This window comes from Watersipora subatra, chromosome 7 (assembly GCF_963576615.1).
Source record: "Watersipora subatra chromosome 7, tzWatSuba1.1, whole genome shotgun sequence".
NCBI classification, from domain to species: domain Eukaryota; kingdom Metazoa; phylum Bryozoa; class Gymnolaemata; order Cheilostomatida; family Watersiporidae; genus Watersipora; species Watersipora subatra.
The window spans coordinates 17,511,593-17,523,232 of NC_088714.1; the positions used below are offsets into that span (position 1 = coordinate 17,511,593).

Consider the following 11,640-nt stretch of genomic DNA (forward strand, 5'->3'; position numbering starts at 1 on the left):
TAAAGCTCAAAATATTCCCTAAAAATCAATTTTACAATTTCAAAGTTTAGTTAATTTGATCTGCCCACGGTGCTAAGTTTAGCCTCCTGTTCATTTTACAGGTACATACAGACCTTTGAAGTTAACATGACATCAGCCGATGCAAAACAAATCTATCCTCAATCTATTGAAAACTCTGTATGCTGTCCTAATCAAGACTGTTATACGCGACTTCCAAATGGTGGCCATAGTCATGGAATTGTTGATGAGCGTTGGACAACTAAAGTATTTCTCAGAGACACTGGTAGATGTAGCATACATAATGTGAAGATCTACAGACCTGTTGTAGTTGATGTTTCTATCTCTTGTCATTGTCTTCTTCCAACACTATTATGTAATACTAACTTTGAGCATATTATTTCAAGCACGTATTTAAATGAATTGTAAATTTTTATTTCCAACAGTTCTGTTTTTGCGGTAGTGCTAATTTTTGCACAGTATCACCATGTCTGTATAAATTTCTTAAGCCATTTTATGTTGCGGTATTTCACTGTAATCATTATCTTCTGGCTGTATTCACTATGCTTTTTTACTCATAGTTAATTTAGATTGAATCACATTGAAGCAAACTGTTGATCAACATAAATTAACCTGCTTTTCTGATTTTATTCTTAAAATAAATAAAATAAAATACTTGCCAAATTAGTGATTCTTATTTTTGTTTGTTTTTGTATTGAATCATTACTTTTTTATCACTCCTAATTGCAAGAGTTTCACTATATGGTTTTCAGTGTTTTGTCTACTCATTGTTCAATAGCTTATTTTTCTAATCATTTTGCATGTGATTAAATTTCTTAAATGAAAATATCCTGCTCACCACAAACTCGCTCTTTGGACATTTTTTGGCAACACAAAAACTGATCACTGAAAAGTCATAGTTTTTCCTTTAATATCTGTTGAGATCATTTTTTTAAACTTTCCCAAGGTAAGAACTCTGAGCTGTGCTTAAATATAAAAAATATAAATTGGAAATTGTCAAAATAAACTGCTTGCATTTTTGTACAATACACTATTGCATACATGTTACTTTAAATGTCCTGTTGAGACATATTTATGCAAAAGAGATTTATAACTTCTTGTTGTTAAGTAGAGTGCATAATGTAGAATCATAAAATATCAGGTCATCAGAAGCATCAGCTTTTTTGTAGCCGGTTAAAGTGTGTAACAAGTACTTTTATTCTTGTATAGTGCCCCAGCTAACTTGACACCGTGACCGCTTGTATTCGAATGACACAATAATAGGTATAACATTATGAATGATGTAACGAGTGACATAACCACCAGGTAATAAACACAGAGACAGCAATCCATGAGACAGCATAACTTGTACGCAGAAATAAGTAATAGTATTACATACAGCACACAAGAGTAAATGATATAGGCTTATAAACTAATACGTGCACGCATAGGTTACTATATATAACTAGACTAAACCTTCCCCTGATCTCCAAGATTAATTAAAACCAGCTACATAAAAATCTAGGGGTTTCATGGCCCTAGCTGGTCTAGTAGCATTGTTAACTGCAGTTGAAAAATTGTTGTGTCTGTTTAGTTACAAGTGGAGTTTCAAAGTTTACTAAACCCTCAGTTGACTCGTTAGTATTGGTATTAGCTATGTCTAACTCACAGTCTAAAGTAGCTGGCTGTTTATCAACTCTCCAACAAAATCTTGTGTCTCCTATATGGCGAGTCATGTCATCCACTTTAACTGCTGTGTTGGAGACCAAGGAAGTTACCTTGCCAGTTTTCCACACTGATGTGCACTTGGCATTACCCGGTTTTAAATATACCTGGTCGCCCACTTTGTGGGGGTTTAAACTAATGTCCCGTTTAGCCAATATTCTAGTAGTTTCTTTTTTCTGAAGATTGTAATTAAACAATCTCTTAAATGGCACAACACCATCGGCATTACGAAAATTGTTATACCAATATAGCATGTCATTGACAGTGCCGCCGGAGCGGGAAAGCATGCGGTTAATGGTATGATGATTTCGTTCTATCACTTCATTGCCAGAAGCTCTATAAGCACAGCTGTAGATATGATGTACACACCATTTGTCGACAAGAGGCTGGAACGATCTATAGCAAGGTCCATTACCTGACAATATTTCCACTGGAGACCCGCGCTCACAAAATATGTGGTCTAACTGTTCCATGACAGTGGGAGAAGTTTCGTTTCTCAACTTTCTCCAAATTGCAAACCTGCTCGGTCCACAGTCAATAACAGTCAAGTACGGGGTTCCCTGGTAGTGTGTTATGTCAGTTGCTAAACGATACCAATCTCTTTCCACGTATACTTGACCAGTTTCCCAATGAGCTGGTGCAGAATCAACTCGTTTGCACACAAGACAGTGCTTCACTACTTCTTCAATGTCTTTCTTTTTTACATTAAGCCCTCACCTTTTTGTGGCTAGATACCATGTACGATCAACGCCTAGGTGACGAGCTTTATGTAGATAACGCAGTTTCCCTTGTATAATATCAGAAGTTGTTACATTGACAGCAGATACTTGTTTCTTCAACCATTTGTGAGGAGCTCTAGTCAGTTCATCCGCTTTATTGTTTTCAAACTTTACGAGAGTTATTTGTACGACCAACTGATACTCACTGATTAGATCATTTAGTAGATTGAGACGCCGTTTCACCAGCATTTCACTGTGGCCGTTCACCTTTGATCTTTTACAGTTCTGTAATACAGATTTCACTCATTCTAATACTGTGGCAAAGTCTGTCAAAATTGTCACATTTTTGAGATTCCATTTCATAGCCATATTGAATGCTTTGATAATTCATTTTAACTCTGCCATATTGATATGGGCCCCATCATTGACACCTCTCAACCAACTTACATCCTCTACTATCTGATTATCAATTTCGACACATGCTCCTATTGCCAAGCTGCTAGCATCACACAACACTTCACCACTCTCAGATTTAGGTACTTTCTATTGGCCAGTTACAGGGTGATGGCGGTGTATGCTGTTATCAATCTCATCTAATTTTTTCTTGACATTACTGGGTACCTCATCGTCCCACCCATAGGCGTTAATTCCTCTTTTGAGATAGCTACATGCTACTCGCAACCACCTTGCTACTGGATAGTGACCAATATACTTTCCACATATTGAGTACAGTTCTCATTTGGTCACAGTAGAATGCACTTCTGGCAGCTCAGAGTCTCTACTCCACTTGTGAGTACCGCTATTGGAAGTCTCTATTCTCCAACCCAGCACTCGTGCGCTTGACTGACTTTCTGGCTCTTTTGACAGTAAGCCGTACTTCTGCAGATGATCCTTCACTTTCAACGCTAACACAACAACTTTATTTACCACAATATCATCTATGTAATGATTTGTACCCTTGGCTATCTCCTCATCCATTGACAGAACCTTTGCTAAGATACGAAACATTATCTTAGGTGTCACATTCAAGCCAAACCCTAATCTTGTCATCACATACAACTGACCATTGAATCGAACAGCTTGAAACCGTTGTAGTGAACTGTCCAAATGAAGTTGTAGGTATGCCTTTTTCAGATCTAACATACATACATGTACATTGTCCGCTAATGATCTCAACTGCCTCAGTTTTTGTTGACATATAGCTACATCATTTCCAGGATTGCTGTTCACATGCTTGTTTAACTTCCTGCTATAGTCCATCACTGGTCTCACCTTTCTACCTTTGTTTGACTGAAAGACTGCCATCAGTGAAATTAGGCCATTTACGTTGCCATGAACCTTCACATCATGTGGCTCCAGCCAGCCATTAGAGATCCACTGCTCAATCTCACAGCTGTATTGTCCTTTATAGTCTGTGTTTATGGCATACTCAGCACATTGATTTTTCAATTCTGGTTCATGGCTTTTCCATTTCCATACTACCGTCTCCTTAGTTCCATCATGTACAGCTTTAAAGGCAGCATCTTCAATAGTCAAACAGTCTGTCTCAGGCTTTTTCAACTCGGAGTTATTTTCATATAACATAGCAACCACAGGTTGTGACGCGCATCCAAATGTTACCTTGTCTCTTGCACGTATTGTCACACCTTTAAGTTTTTAGATTCCGCCTACACCAAGAATCAACCCTCACCCACATACTAACTCAGGTACTACCAAGCAACGTAACTGGATAGTGTCACAATGGCCTATAGCTACATTGACGTCAGCTTCTCCACAGCATTGCGTGCTATTTCCATTTAACATCTTTACTGTCCTTTGTTGCTCTCTTATGCCAAAACCTAATTTACGAACAACACTTACTGAAGTTACCGACTGCTCACATCCACTATCAATTAGAGTTTTTATAGACAGTCTTTGAGTCGTCTCTGGTGTTGGTTGTTGGGAAGAGCATGCGACGCTGAGGTTCCCAATTCTTGTTTCCTTGCTGCTCCTTAGCTGTCCAGTTTCTGCTTGTATGACCGATGTTATTGCAGTTGTAACCACAAGTTGGCTTACTAGAAAAACTTTTCGTTTTTCTTCCTGTAGGACAATGTCTAGAAATATGTCCAAAACACTGAGCAAGCATAGCATTGAACACCCTTTCCTGGTTGATTACGTGTTTCATGTATAGCAGCACCACATACATAAATGACGCACCTGAATTTGAAGAAAGAACTGCTCGAGCTCTAGTTACAATTTCCTTTAACCCCATCTCCTCTACGGCAGCCGTAGCTTTAAGCTGGCATGCTACCTCTGATGGCAGCCCCGACACAAAAGCGCACTTGAGAAGCGGTTAATTAATACCTGCCAATTAATATATTAATACACATCAATTGGATAAATAAACATAAGCATAAATAAGCTATAGGCAGTTGAGATTATGTGTGAACCTGAGTTTATACATTGATTAAAGTTAACTAAACTGAACAAAGCAAGTGACACTAACAAAATCCTGGAAAATCTTTATAGTTAATGTTGACTATCTGCTTAAACAGAAAACACAATAACTACTGTGTGCTTTAAAGAATTTTTTTGAAACTGACAGCTGGAAATGATGTACATTTAAACAATACAACATAGCAGCTCAGAATATTTGAGCTTTTGGATGTTTTAGAATTTACATGAGTTGGCTTTGCCATTGTCTAGTCAAATAGCTTAACTTAATCATGGCAGTTCATATTATTTGACAACTGCGAAGAATAATTAGTATTTGATGAAATTTTAATTTATTAACTTTGCCTGTTTGGAAAAACTCTGTATGGTTTACTAGATCATGCGTTTTTCTGTTGAAATGAAAAAATTTACAACTGCTACTCAACATAAAAATTGATTAATCCCTTATAGAACAAACGCTAACTTCAGCGAGCTGAAAACCCAAAAAGTAATGTAGAAGTTTTGTTTGTAAAGTTTTGAAAGATAAAAATAAATACAGGTAGATGCAGTCATTTTAGGGTTTTCCAAAGTTAAAGATTAAAGCAACATCTATAGTTAACCAGTGATGACGAGTTGTTGTATTAGATGAAGTAAGTGTTAAGTTTTCGAAGTTTGGTAATCGAGTCATCTGAATTCTATACACAGTGTGCATGAACAAGAGCGCTGCAGAAAAATAAAAGCATATTGCTAAGAAACTGTTTTGTTCATGAACTCAAAATTTAAAGCTCAAAATATTCCCTAAAAATCAACTTTACAATTTCAAAGTTTAGTTAATTTGATCTGCCCATGGTGCTAAGTTTAGCCTCCTGTCCATTTTACAGGTACATACAGACCTTTGAAGTTAACATGACATCAGTCGATGCAAGACAGACCTATCCTCAATCTATTGAAAACTCTGTATGCTGTCCTAATCAAGACTGTTATACCAGACTTCCAACTGGTGGCCATGGTCATGGAATTGTTGATGAGCGTTGGACAACTAAAATATTTCTCAGAGACACTGGCAGATGTAACAAACATAATGTGAAGATCTACAGACCTGTTCTGATTGATGTTTCTATCTCTTGTCATTGTCTTCTTCCACCATTTTTATGTAATGCTAACTTTGAGCGTATTATTTCAAGCACGTACCTAAATGAATTGTAGATTTTTATTTCCAACAGGTTTGTTTTTGCTGTAGTGCTATTTTTTGAACAGCATCACCATGTCTGTATAATTTTTTAAGCCAGTTTATGTTGCGGTATTCCATTGTAACCATTGTTTTCTGGCTTAATCACTATGCTTATTTTACTCATAGCTAATTTAAATTGATTCACATTGAAGCAAACTGTTGATCAACGTAAATTAACTTGCTTTTTTGATTTTATTCCTAAAATAAATAAAATACCTGCCAAACTACTGATTCTCATTTTTGTTTGTTTTTGTATTAAATCATTATTTTTTTATCACTCCTAATTGCAAGTTTCACTATCTGGTCTTCGGTGTTTTGTATACTCATTGTTCAATAGCTTATTTTTTGTAGTCATGTTGCATGTGATTAAACTTCGTAATCGAAAATATCTTGCTAACCACAAAGTCACTCATTGAACAGTTTTTGGCAACACAAAAACTGACCATTGAAATGCCATAGTTTTTCCTTTAATATCGATTGAGATCAAACTGTTAAACTTTTCCAAGATAAGAACTCTGAGTTGTGCTTAAATATAAAAGTTTAAGTTGGAATTTGACAAAATAGATTGCTTGCGTTTTTTGTACAATACATTATTGCATACCTTTTATTTTAAATGTCCTGTTGAGACACATTTATGTAAAAGAGTTTTATAACTTCTTGTTGTTAAGCAGATTGCATTATGTATAATCATAAAATGTCAGGTCATCAGAAGCAACAACATTTGTAGCTGGTTAAAGTTTACATGCATTCTAGCCACCGCTCAAAAAACATTTTGATCAGACTTTTTAATGTCCTGAAAAAATATTGCTCACTAGAATAGTGTATTACATTGCTGCTACACTAACTACTGTATACTTTACTGTTTGGTTGAATTCTCCTATTAATGAACACGAGAAAAGTGGCAGAACAACCAAAAGAACTTTACAGCAAATAAAAGGAAAAGTAATCATATTCTTTCAATTTGCTCTATAAAGAGCTTAAAAATCTTGTGAAAGCACAGAATAACAGATGCCAAACATAAAAAGTTAATGCTCATTTGTCGTGCTGGTAATATTTTACCCAAGGCCACACTTGTTTTAGTGTAGCTATTGCTCAGAGTAGAGCAGTAACAAACTTGCTGTGATTGTAGTTCTATTTTGGTAGATTTGTACTAAACAGTTATTCAGCATTCTACAAATAGTGTAATGTATGTTGTTTAATGCAATATAGGTAGTTATCCTAGAGTAAGTCTGTACTTTTTGTTAGAAAATACATGTAATTGTAATACTCCATAGTTGATTAAAATGTTTAAACCGGCGGATATACAGCGTGTCTGTTTTAATTTAATTTTAATGAACTGCAAAGGCAGGTACAAACTTAATTTTGTGAAGTAAATAAATGTTTATAATAAACCGATTTCTAGGCTTTAAAATACTACAATTAACATCATTTTTCGTCTTTGTTTTATACAATCTAAAAATTCTTGGAAGCTGTATGTAGATCTGATAACATATGGTGTTAAATAGTTATTGATGCTAGAATTTAATTATGCATGCTTTTGGGATTGATAGACAATTAGAGTAGGATTTAAGTGTAATTAGCGATAAATAAATCTTAAAAATTTGTGATTATCACCTCAACACTGAAAGTGAACAAAAAACTTGGCCAAGAAAACAACAGTTGATATCACTAAAGTTTATAATTGGTGACATTAAAGAAAAGAGGGTTCAAATGCTATATAATCTGTATTTGTTGTTCATTATGACCTTTTATGAGAAAGCAAATGATTTAATATAATTGTTTTAGTACTTAAAACTGCTGCTGATGTTACCAGCGCTTCCTGATCTAAAAAACAAACTGAATTTTATTAATGTGGACCATGTCTTCAAGTTCAAACACTTAAACATGTAAATACAAGATAAATATTATGCATATGAGTTAATACATAAATTGCAAGTATTTTAAATAACTCTATTCAGCGATAGTCATTTGGTGGCATCAAAGTGAGCCAGTTAATGACATATCTGCACAAATGATACCCTCAAAGTAGTCATAATCATTACCCAATTTTCGTAATCATCTAAATATTTGTATACACTAGACATCATAGTTAGTGTTTACTAAGCCCATTAACCAAAAACTCTATAAACATCTTCAAATAACTCCTTCATTAAGATTGTGTAAAGTTGAGATAGCTTCAATGTGGCTAAAGTGAATCACTAGTTGTAATATATACTGCATTATTCTCTTAGTAAGCACTCTTTGTCATACTTCCTGTTTATACAACAACCAAGTATATTCTTTATATCATTTGTTGCTGTAACAAAATTGTTAAAAAAGAAAGTAGCTACTGTATAAAAGTGTAAATAACAGTGTAACAGTGATCAAAACCTTGTACACAAAAGGTACACTTGTATCAACAGATATACTCCAGGTTTAGTTTTACAAAAAACATGAGCTAGAACAAGAAAATCGTAAGTTAGAATTACTTAATTAAAGGTGGAAGAAGACAATGACAAGAAATAAAAACACCAGCTAGAACAGGCCATTATATCCTCACATTACTCTTATTACGTCTACCATTGGCTCTGAGAAATAGCTTAGTTGTCCAATGCTCATCAACAATTCCGTGATCATGGCCACCATTTGGAAGTCTTGTATAGCATCCTGGATTAGGACAGCATACAGAGGCTTCAACTGCTGAAGATTAAAGTTGTCTTGCACTAGCTGGTCTCATGTTTACTTGAAGGGTCTGTGCACACCTGGGCACCATCAATAAATTGGCACCATTAATGGATAGCAATTACGTTTGCGGCTTATTTACAAATGACAGAGTGGCAGCATACCTAGTTTTGCACATGCTTTCAATGCAAAATTAGATATGCTGTATGCGGATGAATGACAATTATTTCTTTCCATTTGTTTAAATTGTAAAAGCTAGTATAAGCATGAGTACATAAAGTGAATAGACATCCAATAAAAAAAGGGATTGTTTGGTCTTATTCAATGAGCTTCATATCACTGTCTACTTGAGTTATGCAAACTCTCCACACAAGGAAGTTGTATCTTGAATTGCTACATATGATTCTCAGCCGCTATAGAGTGTGTAGTTTTAAAATATTGCAAGCAGTGTAGGATACGATGCAAAAATTTCTTTGAGTCTTTAAGATCATTTTTATGCATAACGGAAAAACATAAACTTTCAGCTTTTAAATCATTATTAATGTCAAGTTTTTTCAATGTATGTGATTATTAAGCACAGCTAGTCATTTATGATGGCTGAATGAGAAATTAACTTATTACAATTAGTTCCTTATGTTCACTGTGATTTGCTTGGGTCAATGCATCCAATAAACAGTAACTCAATATTTCCATTGAATAAACTGTCAGAGCAAGTTGTACACTAACATAACATATTATAATATGTTATAAAATACTAACACATAACATATACTAATGCATATACACATAACTTTATGAACCGTTTTGGAGTTTTATAGAACATTAGTATTAAAGGTTCTATTAATTTCTTAGTTATGACTTATTTAAAAATCACTTTATATGTTTCCCTTTTCTTCATGCATTCATGCAGAATGAAAACTTGGAATAACATCATTCTCAACCTTTCAATAAAATTGCTAAAAGAATTTGTGTAACTGAATAAGACTTTAGAGGTTGCTAAATATATACAAGTTGTATCGTTACTCCCATACAATGGGTCATTTTCTGACTATACGTAAGTCGCTTGGAGGTAAGGTTACTTTTAACTGTACTAGAAATTGGTTTCACACAGTCTGTGAGCTGGATTGAGTTTTTATCAACCTTTTCTTTAAGAGGTTGCCAAATCTATTGCAAATCCTCAACAGTCCTCATTTTTAAAGTCTGAAATCTGTATGTTTTTACATTGTAAGCGCTTAACAGCTTGTGTATAATACGAATATTATTATTTTGTTTAATGATGTCCAAATATGACTATCTACTGAAGATGCATACTAGTGTTACAAAATATCTAAAATTTCTAACATAGAGATGAAAAGGAGACTAAAAATATATTACAGAACTTTTTGTGAGTCAGAGAGTTTGATTTTATTCAAACCCATTAAATAAGAATGTTCATATTCAGTCCTATAAATAACTTATTAGACTTATGACAAATGCCTGCCATATGTTAAGTCGATTTATTCCTAATGCCTCAAATATGCTGTTTAGCATTAATCTTCTGATCAGCCTTAACAACAAAACTCATACAAATGCTATTTGTTTTTGAGGTAAGACGTCATTTACAACATGTAGAGTAGAAAACTTGATCAATGATTTATATTGGAATTAATCAATTCACAAATATATGTAGGAAGGAAGCTGGCTTATATACTAGCTAAGGAAGTATGACAAATACTGCTTACCAAAAAAAAAAATGCAGAACGCATTACAGTGAGTGATTCGTTTTTCTTCCGTTGAAGTATTCTGAAACATAAAATTAGATGCGTGAGAAAGAGTAGATTGCAGTCTATGTCTTCGTCATCCCATTTATCAGTTTAACAACTTATTTGCAACTTGGTGTAATATAGTGACCAGAATAAAATTAGTTGTTAAACAGATAGATGTGAATGACAGACATGGAAAGCTGATTACTCTGACTTTGGCTTGGTAACGATTTTCATTAACTCAGGTTATCCTTAATTACCATTTTTGTGTGTTTTTACATTTTTAAATTATTAGTTTCAGCCACAAACCGCATTGTTTTGACAAACGCTGATTGTCAATAAATTTAAATTGTTTGGAAAGCGAAGGTAAATATTTGTTAAAATTTTGAACTGAATGCTATAAAATTTGTATGTGGAGGAGGCCGAGTAAGGAGTTGACTGTGATACAGTTTATTACATGTAAGATTCTTTTAAAATAATTATTTTATCTATTTTTAAGAAACTTTTATCAATTTTTGAATATTTAGATTAGATTAAAATACGAACGCAAGGATAATGTATATCTATGGTAGGTGTTCAAGTTAAACCAGTTTACTAAAGATAAGAACAATGTCATTCAATACCAAACTTAATTGTTTTTTTGTCCAATTGTAACTATCAGGCTCTGTTGGGTTTTACACTCATTGAACTTTAATTTGAATCAAGCAAGTTCATATTTTTGTGAATGACTTCATCAAAGTAACCATAATCATTACATAATTTTCATAATCATCTAAATATTTGTATGCACTAGACATCGTAGTTAGTGTCTACTAAGCCCATTTAAAAAAACCTATAAACTTGCTCAAACAACTCTTTCATCACAATTGTGTAAGGTTCAGATTGCTTCAACATAACTAAAGTGAATCACTAGTTGTAATATATGCTGCATTCTTCTCTTAGTAAGCAGTATTTGTCATATTTCCTTAACTATTTATCTTTTTAATGAGTTGATTAAATCATAGATTACAACTACTGCGGAAAAATGATTTTATAAAAATAAAATATGTTATTATGAGAATTATAGACTTATTTTGACAAAATAATCTAATGTTTTAAATTGTTTATCAATTGCAGCATTAATGCTTGAAAACATTATTTTAACGAGTGATCA

At 33.8% G+C, this 11,640-nt stretch overlaps 1 protein-coding gene across 1 annotated transcript; it reads right to left on the reverse strand.

Annotated features, from left to right (window-relative positions):
* Positions 1 to 1,556: 1,556 nt before the first annotated feature.
* Positions 1,557 to 4,692, reverse strand: LOC137400492 (uncharacterized). The gene is made up of 5 exons (XM_068086817.1): positions 4,638 to 4,692; positions 4,322 to 4,534; positions 3,189 to 4,087; positions 2,535 to 2,726; positions 1,557 to 2,417 (listed from the first exon to the last, which is right to left on the reverse strand). Exons 1-5 carry the CDS (start codon positions 4,690 to 4,692, stop codon positions 1,557 to 1,559), a joined length of 2,220 nt encoding a protein of 739 aa, XP_067942918.1.
* Between the last annotated feature and the right edge of the window lie 6,948 nt (positions 4,693 to 11,640).

Bases quoted from the DNA above. Each gene is read 5' to 3' on its own strand.
- LOC137400492 (XM_068086817.1), bottom strand. From the start codon at position 4,692: ATGGGGTTAAAGGAAATTGTAACTAGAGCTCGAGCAGTTCTTTCTTCA. The intron at 2,727-3,188 runs GTGACCAAATGA...TCTGTATTACAG, and splicing joins TGCCAGAAGTGCATTCTACT to AACTGTAAAAGATCAAAGGT. The intron at 2,418-2,534 runs GTAACAACTTCT...AATGTAAAAAAG, and splicing joins AACAAGTATCTGCTGTCAAT to AAAGACATTGAAGAAGTAGT.